Below are 19,185 nucleotides of genomic sequence, written 5' to 3'. Positions count from 1 at the left end.
GTGGTGTTTGGAGACTTGTGAAAGCACGTATCACTCTACAATTACTGAGCAGCGGGTGCTGCCGTGAGCCCCTCCCCCGCCCAAAAGCCTTAAAAAATAAAAAACTAACCAACAAAAAAACGCCTACTGTTTACATGAGTTTTGTGGTGTAGTAATAGTTCTATTTTATGACTGTTGGCCTACAATTTACTTTTTCCCTGTTCATGTGATATGTGGACAACATAACAAATGGATGGAGGGGGGTACATCTGATGAAATAAGTTCAACTCTCTTTCAAAATATCAGATATTTAATGGAAATTACATAATCCAATATGGCCGCCGCCATATGATGTCATAATATGCAAATTAGATGGGAAAATTTACTCCCTACATAAACGTTAGATCATTCTCAATATTGTTTAATTTACACTTTGTCTCTATCTCAAACCACTTTCAAGCCAGAGCCTTCTGAAATTTAGGTGTCAAAATCTAGTATTTTAAAAAATAAAACCCGCCGCCTAAAGGGTTAATGAGCATGTTGTGTTATCAGTACAATAGGTCTCTGCTGCATTAATATATAGACATATTACATATTGTACCTTTAAAACATATACCAAAAGTGACTGGAATAGGGCAGTAACAACACAAGGTGTTGATTTATTAAGTTGGCATTATTAGTTGCACATTATGACAGGCACCATATTCCCAAATGAAAACTGTCATCATCTGTTTTGTCTTTAAAAGATACATTTTCTTTGCTTGTTCATCTCACTTCAATTTTTCATTTTTCTTTTATTATTCAATTCAATTTTAATTTTCAAGTGCAATTTGTATTTAAAAATGATTGATACCTGGCTTCTGTGTATCAATATGGTACTGCCACGAAAAATATCATCATACTATGCTGTATGCTGCCGGTGAAAGGTGAGGTATCATTAGCTGGTCACTCGCCAAAACACCTGCCTGTTTCTCCACTGGTACTCACAACTCAACTTGTCGCAGATGTCCATCATTACTAGTTTCTACATCATTTTCCAAATAATGTATTGACACTGGTCTCCTAAGCATTAGTTTATGTTTTACCAATGTCAAAGAATGGACAAAATCACTGGAGTTCTCTCAAAGATCCTTTTTACTTGCAAGTAGAGTCAGTTTTACAGCACTCACAGCGTGTACAGAAGAATGACTGAAGATTGCTCACAACAGTGTATTTTTAAAAGGAGTTGGGAGTCAAGTTAGTTATTCGGTTAATGCAATCAGTAGCTTTTCTTTTTATCTCTGATCAGGCACGGCATCTCCTCCACATTATGGGCTGTGCCCTCAGGGATCGGCCTGTGCTCTTTACAAGGCCACTCAGCTTTCATGATTAACACATGAGAGACAGAAATACTAAAACAGATATTTCGATGCAGTTTTGATGCAAATGATTTAACAAAGAAACTGAAGCAACAACCATTCTAAGCATAATTTTTCTAACAGCCAAAGATAAGACTTTTACATAGGCTACGTATTTTAGTCATTTGCAGTCCATACATTAAAGGGTTAAAGATCGGTTGGCAGGTCAGAAAGTACAATGACAAAAAAATGCGCAACATCATGGGTACACTGCTCATATCAAACCTGCTCTGTACTATTTCAAAGAAAGAACCAAAGAAAAAGTTGAGTAGAGAAGCGAGGTGAGGTGTGCAGGTACTGACAGCTTTCTGTCTGGTCTGTTTAGAACCAGAAAAACACACTTTAAGAATCTTGATGTACGTGTAAAGGATTAAACTGAGAGGACCAAAGACTAAAAGACAAGTGCAAATGAGTCCATAAATGTTGTTCACTCTTGTGTCAGAGCAGGCCAGTTTGACAATAGAGTAGTTATCACAGTAAACTTTGTTAAGGATGTTCCCACACAGCTGTAAAGGAGCACTCAAAGATATTGTGACAGCAACTCCAACAAATGGGTATAACCATGATAGGGCAATAAGTATGGCAGCCTTGTTATATGTCATACGTGTGTTATATTGCAGAGGATAACAGATGGCAAGATATCTGTCATAAGACATGATGGATAAATTAATAAATTGTATAGCTGCATATGCATTCAAACAATAAATCTGCAGAAAACAGAATGGAGAAGAAACAGTGTGAATGTCAGAGAGGATCTGAACCAGAAGGAATGGAAACAACCCTGTACTACCATACAGTTCATTTACAAACAGGCTGCACAGAAAAAGGTACATAGGTTCATGTAAGCTCCTGTTCATACAGATAACCACAATCAGCAATAGATTGGCACAAATTATTAAAGCATAAAAACACATAATAATCAGGAAAAATAAGTATTTAAAGAGCCCAATATTAAAGTATGCACCAAACGTGAAATATGACACCTGTGTAGAGTTTATCATGATCATCTGTTTGGTTCACATGGCAAAACTTTCAAGTTTGCACAAGGATGAACAATTGACAATGTTACATTTTGTTGGAGATTTGTTTAGATGTTCATTCTGGACTCACTGCATTAACACACAAACAATATTCAGCCTGCAGACAGTAAAGACATCAATTCTTACAATAACACAGATTCTCCAAACTTACAATTTGCCTTATTTAACAGTTCATGACAGTATTACATGAATACTTCCATTCATCTTCTGTCCAGCTGCAGTCATGCTGTGACTGCTTTGTGACTGAGATGAAACTCTGTGTCTGCTTCTTTTAAATCTTTTCAAGTCAGAGGGTGTGATCATCAGCAGTCTGACCTCATTAACACATGACACATCTAACTGACGTCTGAACTTCTACTCTTAGCATGTTAAAGAACAACATAGGTCAATAAAATAAAATTTACGCAAACATGAATTGATTCTTTCTTTCTTTCTTTCTTTCCATATTTTATGTTTATTTTTGTTTTTATTTTATGTTATGTTAATTAAATAGTCAATCAACAGAAAATGTATGGCAACTATTTATGATAACCAAGAAATCATTAAATCAGTTTTTCAATATTAATAATATAAATAATAATTGAAGTAATATTGTTCATACTGAATAAAGAACATGTTATACAAAAAGCTGCAATATAATGTGATTCACAATAGATGACAAATACACTTAAAAAGACATATGAAGAAATAAAACTATTAGCACGTCATCCCCGAAAAACGATGTTGTTTGTACAAGCAGTAATTATGACCTATATTTACATTTCTTGGTAAACAGCAGCGCATTCTAGTGGCCGTACCTATTATGATGGGAGCAAAGCAATAATAATGAAAAGGGTTTTCCTGCATAAAGACATTTCTGGTGCCTCCCAAAGTGGTTTTAGCCAGCTTCAAAGGTTAATCACCAGCGCATAAAAGTCTTTGAGTTCCAGCAGTCAACTCTCTGGCGCTGATTGTTGAATTGAATTGTTTTGACTTGAGGTGAACACTCCGCTGTGAAGCAAGGGCTAATGGGATCTAACTTTTACCGTCCAGAGTCATGCTGTACAAAACTCTTCTGGTGACCCAGCAAGTGTGAAGCTCTGCTCCTGAACGGAGGAGGAGCAGCTGCTGCATCTCTCTGACAAATCTACATTTGACTCACAACAGAGAGAAAAAGGTGTTAGCACAGGGTATCCACAACAACAAAAGGTTTGCACAAACAGGCTGCACAGAAAAAGGTACATAGGTTCATGTAAGCTCCTGTTCATACAGATAACCACAATCAGCAATAGATTGGCACAGATAATTAAAGCATAAAAACTAATAATAATCAGGAAAAATAAGTATTTAAAGAGCCCAATATTAAAGTATGCACCAAAAGTGAAATATGAAACCTGTGTAGAGTTTATCATAACTGGAGTTTGGATCACAACACAACTTTTCAAGTTTGCACAAGATAAACAATTGACAATGTTACATTTTGTTGGAGATATGCAGAAATCAAATTAGTTTAAATGTCACATTCATGCTCATTCTGGACTCACTAACCCATCTATACAGTTTCTGGGTTTTATTATTGAGAGTGGGTGGCTCTCGCAGACCCAGCCAAAATCCAAGCTGTAGCAGACTGGCCCACTCCCACCTCCGTCAAACAACTGCAGCGTTTTTTGGGCTTTGCCAACTTCTACCATCGCTTTATTCAGAATTCTACAGTTCCCTGGCCACCCCTCTCACTGCCTCACCTCCCCTTCGGTTCCCTTTTTATCTGGTCTCCCAAAGCCGCTGCAGCCTTCTCCCTCCTCAAGGCCCGGTTCACCTCCGCCCCCCATCCTCACCAACCCCTGACCCCTCTCTCCAGCTTGTGGTGGAGGTGGGCGCCTTGGGCGTGGGCGTTGGGGCCACCCTGTCCCAGCACTCTCCCTCTGACCACAAACTCCACGCCTGTGCCTTCTTCTCCCGTCGCTTGACCCCCACTGAACAAAACTACAGCGTGGGAGACTGGGAGCTGTTGGCCGTGAAATTGGCCCCTTTAGGAGTGGAGGCACTGGCTGGGGCGCCGAGCACCCCTTTCTGGTTTGGACTGACCATAAAAACTTCTCCTACATACAGACTGCCCAGAGACTCAACTCCCGCCAGGCACGGTGGACCCTGTTTTTCAACCGGTTTAACTTCACCCTGTCATACTGTCCAGGATCCCGCAACGTCAAACCTGACGCTCTGTCCCGTCTCCACTCCTCTGAGGACCCGGTTGACCAGCCTGACCCCATCCTTCCCCATTCCTGCCTCGTCGCCTCCCTGGTCTGGGAGGTTGAGTCCGCCATCCACCGTGCTCAGTCCACGGATCCAGACCCTGGTACCGCTCCTAACCGACCTAACCGCCTCTACGTCCCTCCGAGCGCTCGCTCCCAGGTTTTACAGTGGGCGCACGCCTCAAGGTTCAGCTGTCATCCAGGAACTGCCAGGACCATGTTCCTGCTCCGCCAACGATTCTGGTGGTCCACCATGGACAAAGACTGGATTTTGTGCGGCCTGTGAGGTATGCGCCCGCTCCAAGGCATCCCACCAACCGCCCGACATGTCTACTCCGCCCCCTACCAGTCGCCGGTCGGCCCTGGTCTCATATTTCACTGGACTTTGTCACTGGCTTGCCCAATTCTCATGGCAACATAGTCGTTCTCACAGTTGTTGACCGGTTCTCCAAATCCGTCCATTTCATTCCTCTGACCAAACTACCCTTGTCCATGGAAACTGCCCGCCTGTTGGTCCACCATGTTTTCCGCCTCCACGGCATCCCCCTGGACATCGTCTCTGACCGGGGACCCCAGTTCACGTCGCAGGTCTGGAAGGCCTTCTGCCAAGCTCTTGGCACCACTGTCAGCCTGTCATCTGGTTACCACCCTCAGACCAATGGACCTGGGGGTGGCTCTTAGGTGTGTGGCGTACCGTAACCCTTCGTCATGGAGTTCCTTCCTTCCGTGGGTTGAGTACGCCCATAACTCCCTCGTCAGCGCTGCCACTGGGATGTCACCCTTCATGTGCACCATGGGGTTCCAGCCTCCATTATTCCCAGCTCTGGAAGAAGAGGTGGCAGTGCCGATGGTGTAAGGTTTGTGGGACCTTACACCATCGAGGCCGTCGTGAATCCCACCACCGTCAAATTCAGGCTTCCGCCTCACTTCAAAATACATCCTGTCTTACACGTCTCCCAGCTTAAACTGGTCTCCACCAACCCTCTCTCCGCCCCAGTGGCAGTGCCTCCTCCTCCTTGGATCATCGACGCCATCCGCATATACTGATAAGCCGCCTCCTGGGCGTGCGACATTGGGGCCGGGGCTACCGGTACCTTGTGGACTGGGCCGGCTACGGTCCGGAGGAACGATCGTGGATTCCTGCCAGCCAGATCCTCAACGACACACTCGGACTTCTACAGGGCCCACCCGGACAAGCATGGCGGTCCGCCTGGAGATGTCTATTGATGAGGGAGTACTGTGATGGTTAGGGTCGGCTGGCTGTGAGTCTGTTTGTTTTTTTCTAGCTGTTTTTCTCCCTGTGTCTTTTTGCTTTCCTCCTCCCCTCCTGCCTACTGCCTGCCCGCTGACAACACAAACCTGCTGCCAATCCACAATCACCACTCTCCCGCCATGCTCACCTGCCAGACATCTGCAATCAAGCTCGGTACTAGAACCCCGGCTCAACAGACCATCTCCGCTGAATCGTTGTCTCAGCTCCATTGGTGACACTCGCTACTAACCAAAAAGATCTTTTTGCACTTACCTGTCCCTGTGTGTTTCCTCGTCTTACCCCTCTTTGTGTTTGTTTCCACAGTGTTCACCTCCAAGCCTTCCGTATCCAGTCAGCTGGCCTCACCATCCAGTCCTCCTCCCATGGCCTGCTGCTCCACCCGGCCTCCGTCTCCTCGTCCAGCCAGCCCTTCCTCGGCTCCTCTGTTTCCCCCGATCCAGTGTCTCCTTCTCGGGTCCCCAGCCCCGGTTTCCCCGCGTTCCCCCGAGCTTCTTGGCCCTCCTAGTTTCTGCTCCTGAGTTCCTCACTAGTTTGAGTTTGTTCAATAAATGTATTACCGTTTGTGCCTTGCATTTCAGTCCGCTCTATCCTTCGTAACACTAAGCATGTTAAACAACATAGGTCGGTAAAACAAAATATAAGCAAACATGAATTGATTCTTTCTTTCCCATTTCAAATAGTCAATCAACAGAAAATGTATGGCAACTATTTATAACCAAGAAATCATTAAAGACATTTTTCAATATTAATTAATATAAATAATAAGTGAAGTAATATTGTTTAGTATATATTATGTAATTATGACCTGTATTTACATTTTTTGTTCCGCAGCGGCGCCTTCTAGTCCGATAAGCCGGCGCTGCATTGTTTTGACTGAACCTGAACGCTACTCTGTGAAGCAGGGGATAATGGGATCTAACTTTAACTGTCCGGAGTAGGGGTGTGTACTGAAACCCGTTTCCATTTCGGTTCCTCATTTTGGTTCTACTTAATGTGCCGACTATAATAAAATAATAAAATAAAAATAAAAAAATATTATATTCCCTTCTCTGTAGTCTACCGTTTAGCTAGCTACCGTGAATGTAGGCTACTTTTAAAATGCCATATTTTCCCTCTGCGCTCACCAAAACAAACGTAAAAGCCTTTCTTTGATGTCAATTTTCAGTTTTTCAAGAATCGGTTTAGGAATCAGAATGGTTTCAATTATATTATAAAATACAAACGATACCCAACCCTAGTCCATAGTCATTCTGTACCGAACTCTTCGGTGACTCTGCTGCCCTGGGGGCCGGCAGCACAGCGAGGTGAAGCTCTGCTCCTGGTTGGAGGAGGAGCAGCTGCTCTCTGGCGCGGAGCTCTCAGCCTAACTCTTCGACTAACTGTACTTTGAGGTCAAGTTTATTCTGGTTAGGGTTAAGGTTGTGATTTTCCTAGGACATCTATTGTAATAGGTGAGGCAATGTTGTGTATTTTGGGCTACAATCAGATCCGTAGTTGAGATACTCTTGATGGATTGTGGGTAACTGTAGCTTCCGTTGTCCGAGTCATTAGGTTTCCATTAAAGTCAATGTGTGTATTTCCACTGACTGCAGACCAGCTGCGTTCCGACTCCGGCACAGCTCCGGCGATCCGCAGCCCTCCGGGGCTGATGGGCAGAGCTTCTATTTTTGCCGGAGAGCTCCGCAGCAATTCAGCAGACGGCAGATAGTGCGGGACAGGAAGTCGAGCACAGATACAAAATAAAACATCTGGTTACTTTTCAAAATAAAATACACCGCGCTTTCCCCTCTACTCCTCTGGATGGAAATAAACTGTTGTTGGTTTTTTGGTTCTCTTCTACCTGAATTCGCGAGATCTCGTGGGTCCTCGTGATTTCAGCTGACAGTCATGGCCACAGCTGTTACGCAACAAATCCGGACCTGTTGGGTATTGACGGACGGCAGAGCGCGGAGCCGACACGCAGCGGAGCCGTTCCGCAGACGTTAAAATTCCATCGTAGGCCAGGTAATCATTGTTATATCTAGTAACACGAAAAAATTAAGAATATAACAGCTCTCATCCAAACTGAAGTCTCTTAGCACCGAGGAGTGAGGCAGACAGACCGGGGGTGATAGGTGTCTAAATTACCATCAGATTAGAGGAAGTTACACAATAAAATACCTTACAGTCGTCTATCCATACAGCTATCGTTACATGGCAAACTTAGTTATGGGTCAGCCCAGTGCTGTTAACCGTAGTTAAAACAATTGTACTAAAAAGAACCTTAATGAGCATGTTGTGTTATCAATACATTAGGTCTCTGCTGCATTAATAAATATCAATACTACCTATTGTACCTTTAAAACATACCAACAGTGACTGGAATAGGACAATAATAACACAAAGTGTTGATTTATTAATTAAAGCGATGGAAATGTACATCATGCTTAGTTCAGAGTTTCTTTTAAAAACATTTTGCAGCAGTGGCCCACCGTTGGACCAAGTGGACTTTGGGGTCAAGTGTTCTCTGGTCCGGCCCACAATCGGATGTAAAAGAATTGTGTGTCGTTTCCACCATTTATTAAAAATAATCAATACCTGGCTTCTGCGTATCAATATGGTATTGTCACGATACATTTTGCTATACTATGCTGTATCTATTCCCCCCCCCCAGCATTAACAGTAATAATACATTTTATTCATATAGCGCTTTTCAAGGTACTTGTTAGGATAATTAGTGGAGTCAGTTTTACAGCACTCACAGCAAATACAGAACAATGACTGAAGATTTGCTCACAACTGTGTCTTTTTATAAGAATCAGCGAGTAATATTACAGACAGTAATATTAAAGACATATTCTCTTTATCTCTGGTCAGGCCCGGCGTCTTCTCCACATGCACTCTGCCCTCGGGGGGACATTCTGTGCTTTTCACAAGGTCAGTGGCTCTCATGATTATCTTGTGGGAGACAGAAATAGTTTGCACACAGATGAAGCAAATAGTTTAACACTAAAATTAAGTAAGCATAACTTTTCTAAAAGATGCTTCTCCCTTCTAAGTTTCACAAATATATTCCCTTGAAGTTGTGGGTGGTTCCTTGGATGAAAACTTCCTCCATTGGTCCGTCGTCGCCCAAAAGAAGGTGTTATTTCCAAATCCATGTGTTTGGAGGTTACCATGTGGATGTCAATTCTATTCAAGTTAGTCTTTTGGTCTTAATCTAATCAACACAATCTTCCTGCCGTGTGAACAAAGAGCTTCCCCCTGTATGCTAAGTGACATACGTACATGATCTAATTAGCACAATAAGCTGCAGAGGGCAGGATGTTGATTGGGATGCAGTTTTCCTGCCTAACTCTGCTGCAGCGTACAATATATCAAAACATAAAAGTACATTGATATCAAAGATCAGCATTGTTTTAACTTTTTAAACTCAACAATGGCCATTATATCTAGTTTCTACATCATTTTCCAAATAATGTATCGACAGGGGTCTCTTAAGCATCAGTTTACATTTTACCAAAGATAAGACTTTTACATAAGCTACGTATTTTAGACATTTGCAGTCCATACATTAAAGGGTTAAAGATTGGTTGGCAAGTCAGAAAGTATAATGACAAAAGATTTCGCAACATCATGGGTACACTGCTCATATCAAACCTGCTCTGTAATATTTGAAAGAAAGAACCAAAAGAAAAGTTGAGTAGAGAAGCGAGGTGAGGTGTGCAGGTACTGAAGGCTTTCTGTCTGGTCTGTTTAGAACCAGAAAAACACACTTTAAGGATCTTGATGTACGTGTAAAGGATTAAACTGAGAGGACCAAAGACTACAAGACAAGTGTAAATGAGTCCATAAAGGTTATTGACTCTAGTTTCAGAGCAGGCCAGTTTTACAATAGAGTAATTATCACAGTAAACTGTGTCAATGATGTTCCCACACAGCTGTAAAGGAGCACTCAAAGATATTGTGACAGCAACTCCAACAAATGGGTATAACCATGTTAGAGCAATAAGCACGGCAACCTTGATGGATGTCATTTGTGTGTTATATTGCAGAGGATAACAGATAGCAAGATATCTGTCGTAAGACATGATGGATAAATTATGAAATTGTATAGTTGCATATGCATACACACAGAAAATCTGCAGGAAACAGAAGGGAGCAGAAACAATGTGAATGTCAGCAAAGATCTGAACCAGAAGGAATGGAAACAACCCTGTACTACCAAACAGTTCATTTACAAACAGGCTGCACAGAAAAAGGTACATAGGTTCATGTAAGCTTCTGTTCATACAGATAACCACAATCAGCAATAGATTGGCAGAAATTATTACAGCATAAAAACACATAATAATCAGGAAAAATAAGTATTTAAAGAGCCCAATATTAAAGTATGCACCAAACGTGAAATATGACACCTGTGTAGAGTTTATCATGATCATCTGTTTGGTTCACATGGCAAACTTTCAAGTTTGCACAGGATGAACAGTTGACAACGTTACATTTTGTTGGAGATTTGTTATGTTCATTCTGGACTCACTGCATTAACACACAAACAATATTCAGCCTGCAGACAGTAAAGACATCAATTCTTACAATAACACAGATTCTCCAAACTTACAATTTGCCTTATTTAACAGTTCATGACAGTATTACATGAATACTTACATTCATCTTCTGTCCAGCTGCAGTCATGCTGTGACTGCTTTGTGACTGAGATGAAACTCTGTGTCTGCTTCTTTTAAATCTTTTCAAGTCAGAGGGTGTGATCATCAGCAGTCTGACCTCATTAACACATGACACATCTAACTGACGTCTGAACTTCTACTCTTAGCATGTTAAAGAACAACATAGGTCAATAAAATAAAATTTACGCAAACATGAATTGATTCTTTCTTTCTTTCTTTCTTTCCATATTTTATGTTTATTTTTGTTTTTATTTTATGTTATGTTAATTAAATAGTCAATCAACAGAAAATGTATGGCAACTATTTATGATAACCAAGAAATCATTAAATCAGTTTTTCAATATTAATAATATAAATAATAATTGAAGTAATATTGTTCATACTGAATAAAGAACATGTTATACAAAAAGCTGCAATATAATGTGATTCACAATAGATGACAAATACACTTAAAAAGACATATGAAGAAATAAAACTATTAGCACGTCATCCCCGAAAAACGATGTTGTTTGTACAAGCAGTAATTATGACCTATATTTACATTTCTTGGTAAACAGCAGCGCATTCTAGTGGCCGTACCTATTATGATGGGAGCAAAGCAATAATAATGAAAAGGGTTTTTCCTGCATAAAGACATTTCTGGTGCCTCCCAAAGTGGTTTTAGCCAGCTTCAAAGGTTAATCACCAGCGCATAAAAGTCTTTGAGTTCCAGCAGTCAACTCTCTGGCGCTGATTGTTGAATTGAATTGTTTTGACTTGAGGTGAACACTCCGCTGTGAAGCAAGGGCTAATGGGATCTAACTTTTACCGTCCAGAGTCATGCTGTACAAAACTCTTCTGGTGACCCAGCAAGTGTGAAGCTCTGCTCCTGAACGGAGGAGGAGCAGCTGCTGCATCTCTCTGACAAATCTACATTTGACTCACAACAGAGAGAAAAAGGTGTTAGCACAGGGGTATCCACAACAACAAAAGGTTTGCACAAACAGGCTGCACAGAAAAAGGTACATAGGTTCATGTAAGCTCCTGTTCATACAGATAACCACAATCAGCAATAGATTGGCACAGATAATTAAAGCATAAAAACTAATAATAATCAGGAAAAATAAGTATTTAAAGAGCCCAATATTAAAGTATGCACCAAAAGTGAAATATGAAACCTGTGTAGAGTTTATCATAACTGGAGTTTGGATCACAACACAACTTTTCAAGTTTGCACAAGATAAACAATTGACAATGTTACATTTTGTTGGAGATATGCAGAAATCAAATTAGTTTAAATGTCACATTCATGCTCATTCTGGACTCACTAACCCATCTATACAGTTTCTGGGTTTTATTATTGAGAGTGGGTGGCTCTGCGCAGACCCAGCCAAAATCCAAGCTGTAGCAGACTGGCCCACTCCCACCTCCGTCAAACAACTGCAGCGTTTTTTGGGCTTTGCCAACTTCTACCATCGCTTTATTCGTAACTACAGTTCCCTGGCCACCCCTCTCACTCGCCTCACCTCCCCTTCGGTTCCCTTTTATCTGGTCTCCCAAAGCCGCTGCAGCCTTCTCCCTCCTCAAGGCCCGGTTCACCTCCGCCCCCATCCTCACCAACCCTGACCCCTCTCTCCAGCTTGTGGTGGAGGTGGACGCCTTGGACGTGGGCGTTGGGGCCACCCTGTCCCAGCACTCTCCCTCTGACCACAAACTCCACGCCTGTGCCTTCTTCTCCCGTCGCTTGACCCCCACTGAACAAAACTACAGCGTGGGAGACTGGGAGCTGTTGGCCGTGAAATTGGCCCTTTAGGAGTGGAGGCACTGGCTGGAGGGCGCCGAGCACCCCTTTCTGGTTTGGACTGACCATAAAAACTTCTCCTACATACAGACTGCCCAGAGACTCAACTCCCGCCAGGCACGGTGGACCCTGTTTTTCAACCGGTTTAACTTCACCCTGTCATACTGTCCAGGATCCCAACGTCAAACCTGACGCTCTGTCCCGTCTCCACTCCTCTGAGGACCCGGTTGACCAGCCTGACCCCATCCTTCCCCATTCCTGCCTCGTCGCCTCCCTGGTCTGGGAGGTTGAGTCCGCCATCCACCGTGCTCAGTCCACGGATCCAGACCCTGGTACCGCTCCTAACCGACCTAACCGCCTCTCCCGTCCCTCCGAGCTCGCTCCCAGGTTTTACAGTGGGCGCCGCCTCAAGGTTCAGCTGTCATCCAGGAACTGCCAGGACCATGTTCCTGCTCCGCCAACGATTCTGGTGGTCCACCATGGACAAAGACTGGATTTTGTGCGGCCTGTGAGGTATGCGCCCGCTCCAAGGCATCCCACCAACCGCCCGACATGTCTACTCCCCCCCCTACCAGTCGCCGGGTCGGCCCTGGTCTCATATTTCACTGGACTTTGTCACTGGCTTGCCCAATTCTCATGGCAACATAGTCGTTCTCACAGTTGTTGACCGGTTCTCCAAATCCGTCCATTTCATTCCTCTGACCAAACTACCCTTGTCCATGGAAACTGCCCGCCTGTTGGTCCACCATGTTTTCCGCGCCTCCACGGCATCCCCTGGACATCGCCTCTGACCGGGGACCCCAGTTCACGTCGCAGGTCTGGAAGGCCTTCTGCCAAGCTCTTGGCACCACTGTCAGCCTGTCATCTGGTTACCACCCTCAGACCAATGGACCTGGGGGTGGCTCTTAGGTGTGTGGCGTACCGTAACCCTTCGTCATGGAGTTCCTTCCTTCCGTGGGTTGAGTACGCCCATAACTCCCTCGTCAGCGCTGCCACTGGGATGTCACCCTTCATGTGCACCATGGGGTTCCAGCCTCCATTATTCCCAGCTCTGGAAGAAGAGGTGGCAGTGCCGATGGTGTAAGGTTTGTGGGACCTTACACCATCGAGGCCGTCGTGAATCCCACCACCGTCAAATTCAGGCTTCCGCCTCACTTCAAAATACATCCTGTCTTACACGTCTCCCAGCTTAAACTGGTCTCCACCAACCCTCTCTCCGCCCCAGTGGCAGTGCCTCCTCCTCCTTGGATCATCGACGGCCATCCGGCATATACGGTAAGCCGCCTCCTGGACGTGCGACATTGGGGCCGGGGCTACCGGTACCTTGTGGACTGGGCCGGCTACGGTCCGGAGGAACGATCGTGGATTCCTGCCAGCCAGATCCTCAACGACACACTCGGACTTCTACAGGGCCCACCCGGACAAGCATGGCGGTCCGCCTGGAGATGTCTATTGATGAGGGAGTACTGTGATGGTTAGGGTCGGCTGGCTGTGAGTCTGTTTGTTTTTTTCTAGCTGTTTTTCTCCCTGTGTCTTTTTTGCTTTCCCTCCTCCCCTCCTGCCTACTGCCTGCCCGCTGACAACACAAACCTGCTGCCAATCCACAATCACCACTCTCCCGCCATGCTCACCTGCCAGACATCTGCAATCAAGCTCGGTACTAGAACCCCGGCTCAACAGACCATCTCCGCTGAATCGTTGTCTCAGCTCCATTGGTGACACTCGCTACTAACCAAAAAGATCTTTTTGCACTTACCTGTCCCTGTGTGTTTCCTCGTCTTACCCCTCTTTGTGTTTGTTTCCACAGTGTTCACCTCCAAGCCTTCCGTATCCAGTCAGCTGGCCTCACCATCCAGTCCTCCTCCCATGGCCTGCTGCTCCACCCGGCCTCCGTCTCCTCGTCCAGCCAGCCCTTCCTCGGCTCCTCTGTTTCCCCCGATCCAGTGTCTCCTTCTCGGGTCCCCAGCCCCGGTTTCCCCGCGTTCCCCCGAGCTTCTTGGCCCTCCTAGTTTCTGCTCCTGAGTTCCTCACTAGTTTGAGTTTGTTCAATAAATGTATTACCGTTTGTGCCTTGCATTTCAGTCCGCTCTATCCTTCGTAACACTAAGCATGTTAAACAACATAGGTCGGTAAAACAAAATATAAGCAAACATGAATTGATTCTTTCTTTCCCATTTCAAATAGTCAATCAACAGAAAATGTATGGCAACTATTTATAACCAAGAAATCATTAAAGACATTTTTCAATATTAATTAATATAAATAATAAGTGAAGTAATATTGTTTAGTATATATTATGTAATTATGACCTGTATTTACATTTTTTTGTTCCATGGCGCGCCTTCTAGTCCGATAAGCCGGCGCTGCATTGTTTTGACTGAACCTGAACGCTACTCTGTGAAGCAGGGGATAATGGGATCTAACTTTAACTGTCCGGAGTAGGGGTGGGTACTGAAACCCGGTTCCAATTCGGTTCCTCATTTTGGTTCCACTTAATGTGCCGACTATAATAAAATAATAAAAATAAAATATATTCCCTTTGTTGCGCTGAAACTGACGTAAAAATATCACACTTTCTCTGTAGTCTACCGTTTAGCTAGCTACCGTGAATGTAGGCTACTTTTAAAATGCCATATTTTCCCTCTGCGCTCACCAAAACAAACGTAAAAGCCTTTCTTTGATGTCAATTTTCAGTTTTTCAAGAATCGGTTTAGGAATCAGAATGGTTTCAAAAGTACCGGTTTGGCATTGGAATTATAAAAATACAAACGATACCCAACCCTAGTCCATAGTCATTCTGTACCGAACTCTTCGGTGACTCTGCTGCCCTGGGGGCCGGCAGCACAGCGAGGTGAAGCTCTGCTCCTGGTTGGAGGAGGAGCAGCTGCTCTCTGGCGCGGAGCTCTCAGCCTAACTCTTCGACTAACTGTACTTTGAGGTCAAGTTTATTCTGGTTAGGGTTAAGGTTGTGATTTTCCTAGGACATCTATTGTAATAGGTGAGGCAATGTTGTGTATTTTGGGCTACAATCAGATCCGTAGTTGAGATACTCTTGATGGATTGTGGGTAACTGTAGCTTCCGTTGTCCGAGTCATTAGGTTTCCATTAAAGTCAATGTGTGTATTTCCACTGACTGCAGACCAGCTGCGTTCCGACTCCGGCACAGCTCGGCGATCCGCAGCCCTCCGGGGCTGATAGGCAGAGCTTCTATTTTTGCCGGAGAGCTCCGCAGCAATTCAGCAGACGGCAGATAGTGCGGGACAGGAAGTCGAGCACAGATACAAAATTAAACATCTGGTTACTTTTCAAAATAAAATACACCGTGCTCACGGCAGATTATATTTCCCTGCACTACACCTTGAAAACACAGCACAAACTGGTTTCCCCTCTACTCCTCTGGATGGAAATAAACTGTTGTTGGTTTTGTGGTTATATTCTACGTGCAAGATCTCGTGGGTCCTTATGATTTCAGCTGTCAGTCATGGCCACAGCTGTTACGCAACAAATCCGGACCTGTTGGGTATTGACGGACGGCAGAGCATGGAGCCGACACGCAGCCGAGCCGGTCTGCAGACGTTAAAATTCCATCGTAGGCCAGGTAATCATTTTTATATCTAGTAACACGAAAAAGTGAAGAATAACAGCTCTCATCCAAACTGAAGTCTCTTAGCACCGAGGAGTGAGGCAGACAGACCCGGGGGTGATAGGTGTCTAAATTACCACCAGATTAGAGGAAGTTACACAATAAAATACCTTACAGTCGTCTATCCATACAGCTATCGTTACATGGCAAACTTAGTTATGGGTCAGCCCAGTGCTGTTAACCATAGTTAAAACAATTCTACTAAAAAGAACCTTAATGAGCATGTTCTGTTATCAATACATTAGGTCTCTGCTGCCTTAATAAATATCAATACTACCTATTGTACCTTTAAAACATATCAACAGTGACTGGAATAGGACAATAATAACACAAAGTGTTGATTTATTAATTAAAGCGATGGAAATGTACATCATGCTTAGTTCAGAGTTTCTTTTAAAAACATTTTGCAGCAGTGGCCCACCGTTGGACCAAGTGGACTTTGGGGTCAAGTGTTCTCTGGTCCGGCCCACAATCGGATGTAAAAGAATTGTGTGTCGTTTCCACCATTTATTAAAAATAATCAATACCTGGCTTCTGCGTATCAATATGGTATTGTCACGATACATTTTGCTATACTATGCTGTATCTATCCCCCAGCATTAACAGTAATAATACATTTTATTCATATAGCGCTTTTCAAGATACTTGTTAGGATAATTAGTGGAGTCAGTTTTACAGCACTCACAGCAAATCAGAAAATGACTGAAGATTTGCTCACAACAGTGTCTTTTTATAAGAATCAGCGAGTAATATTACAGACAGTAATATTAAAGACATATTCTCTTTATCTCTGGTCAGGCCCGGCGTCTTCTCCACATGCACTCTGCCCTCGGGGGGACATTCTGTGATTTTCACAAGGTCAGTGGCTCTCATGATTATCTTGTGGGAGACAGAAATAGTTTGCACACAGATGAAGCAAATAGTTTAACACTAAAATTAAGTAAGCATAACTTTTCTAAAAGATGCTTCTCCCTTCTAAGTTTCACAAATATATTCCCATGAAGTTGTGGGTGGTTCCTTGGATGAAAACTTCCTCCATTGGTCCGTCGTCGCCCAAAAGAAGGTGTTATTTCCAAATCCATGTGTTTGGAGGTTACCATGTGGATGTCAATTCTATTCAAGTTAGTCTTTTGGTCTTAATCTAATCAACACAATCTTCCTGCCGTGTGAACAAAGAGCTTCCCCCTGTATGCTAAGTGACATATGTAAATGATCTAATTAGCACAATAAGCTGCAGAGGGCAGGATGTTGATTGGGATGCAGTTTTCCTGCCTAACTCTGCTGCAGCGTACAATATATCAAAACATAAAAGTACATTAATATCAAAGATCAGCATTGTTTTAACTTTTTTAAACTCAACAATGGCCATTATATCTAGTTTCTACATCATTTTCCAAATAATGTATCGACAGGGGTCTCTTAAGCATCAGTTTACATTTTACCAAAGATAAGACTTTTACACAAGCTACGTATTTTAGACATTTGCAGTCCATACATTAAAGGGTTAAAGATTGGTTGGCAAGTCAGAAAGTATAATGACAAAAGATTTCGCAACATCATGGGTACACTGCTCATATCAAACCTGCTCTGTAATATTTGAAAGAAAGAACCAAAAGAAAAGTTGAGTAGAGAAGCGAGGTGAGTTGTGCAGGTACTGAGAGCTTTCTGTCTGGTCTGTTTAGAACCAGAAAAACACACTTTAAGGATCTTGATGTACGTGTAAAGGATTAATCTGAGAGGACCAAAGACTACAAGACAAGTGTAAATGAGTCCATAAAGGTTATTGACTCTAGTTTCAGAGCAGGCCAGTTTTACAATAGAGTAATTATCACAGTAAACTGTGTCAATGATGTTCCCACACAGCTGTAAAGGAGCACTCAAAGATATTGTGACAGCAACTACAACAAATGGGTATAACCATGTTAGAGCAATAAGCACGGCAACCTTGATGGATGTCATATGTGTGTTATATTGCAGAGGATAACAGATAGCAAGATATCTGTCATAAGACATGATGGATAAATTATGAAATTGTATAGTTGCATATGCATACACACAGAAAATCTGCAGGAAACAAAAGGGAGCAGAAACAATGTGAATGTCAGAGAGGATCTGAACCAGAAGGAATGGAAACAACCCTGTACTACCATACAGTTCATTTACAAACAGGCTGCACAGAAAAAGGTACATAGGTTCATGTAAGCTTCTGTTGACACAGATAACCACAATCAGCAAAAGATTGGCAGAAATTATTACAGCATAAAAACACATAATAATCAGGAAAAATAAGTATTTAAAGAGCCCAATATTAAAGTATGCACCAAACGTGAAATATGACACCTGTGTAGAGTTTATCATGATCATCTGTTTGGTTCACATGGCAAACTTTCAAGTTTGCACAGGATGAACAGTTGACAATGTTACATTTTGTTGGAGATTTGTTATGTTCATTCTGGACTCACTGCATTAACACACAAACAATATTCAGCCTGCAGACAGTAAAGACATCAATTCTTACAATAACACAGATTCTCCAAACTTACCATTTGCCTTATTTAACAGTTTATGACATTGCATGAATACTTACATTCATCTTCTGTCTAGCTGCAGTCATGCTGTGACTGCTTTGCAACTGAGATGAAACTCTGTGTCTGCGTCTTTTAAATCTTTTCAAGTCAGAGGGTGTGATCATCAGCAGTCTGACCTCATTACCACATGACACATCTAACTGACGTCTGAACTTCTACTCTTAGCATGTTAAAGAACAACATAGGTCAATAAAATAAAATTTACGCAAACATGAATTGATTCTTTCTTTCTTTCTTTCTTTCTTTCTTTCCATATTTTATGTTTATTTTTGTTTTTATTTTATGTTATGTTAATTAAATAGTCAATCAACAGAAAATGTATGGCAACTATTTATGATACCCAAGAAATCAAAAGTCATTTTTCAATATTTATAATAGTATTTAATAATTGAAATGTCCTCCCCGAAAAACGATGTTGTTTGTACAAGCAGTAATTATGACCTATATTTATATTTCTTGGTAGGCAGCAGCGCATTCTAGTGGCCGTAGCTATTATGACGGGAGCAAAGCAATAATAATGAAAGGGCTTTTCCTGCATATAACCAAAGAGGTTGTAGTCAGCTTCAAAGTTTAATCACCAGCGCATAAAA

The 19,185-nt window shown here is 42.8% G+C and overlaps 3 protein-coding genes across 3 annotated transcripts; all 3 read right to left on the bottom strand.

Moving 5' to 3' along the window:
• Nucleotides 1-1,453: 1,453 nt before the first annotated feature.
• LOC114553030 (olfactory receptor 2A12-like) lies at nt 1,454-2,377 on the bottom strand. Its single transcript, XM_028574123.1, has one exon. It carries the CDS (start codon nt 2,375-2,377, stop codon nt 1,454-1,456), a length of 924 nt encoding a protein of 307 aa, XP_028429924.1.
• A 7,028-nt stretch (nt 2,378-9,405) lies between these two features.
• Nucleotides 9,406-10,332, bottom strand: LOC114553029 (olfactory receptor 11A1-like). Its single transcript, XM_028574122.1, has one exon. It carries the CDS (start codon nt 10,330-10,332, stop codon nt 9,406-9,408), a length of 927 nt encoding a protein of 308 aa, XP_028429923.1.
• A 7,106-nt stretch (nt 10,333-17,438) lies between these two features.
• Nucleotides 17,439-18,365, bottom strand: LOC114553027 (olfactory receptor 11A1-like). Its single transcript, XM_028574121.1, has one exon. The coding sequence runs from the start codon at nt 18,363-18,365 to the stop codon at nt 17,439-17,441; it is 927 nt and encodes a 308-aa protein (XP_028429922.1).
• Nucleotides 18,366-19,185: the final 820 nt, after the last annotated feature.

Source organism: Perca flavescens, chromosome 3, assembly GCF_004354835.1.
Source record: "Perca flavescens isolate YP-PL-M2 chromosome 3, PFLA_1.0, whole genome shotgun sequence".
Taxonomy (NCBI): domain Eukaryota; kingdom Metazoa; phylum Chordata; class Actinopteri; order Perciformes; family Percidae; genus Perca; species Perca flavescens.
This window is presented reverse-complemented; position numbering and strand designations above follow the sequence as displayed.

Bases quoted from the DNA above. Each gene is read 5' to 3' on its own strand.
- LOC114553029 (XM_028574122.1), bottom strand. From the start codon at position 10,332: ATGATAAACTCTACACAGGTGTCATATTTCACGTTTGGTGCATACTTT.
- LOC114553030 (XM_028574123.1), bottom strand. From the start codon at position 2,377: ATGATAAACTCTACACAGGTGTCATATTTCACGTTTGGTGCATACTTT.
- LOC114553027 (XM_028574121.1), bottom strand. From the start codon at position 18,365: ATGATAAACTCTACACAGGTGTCATATTTCACGTTTGGTGCATACTTT.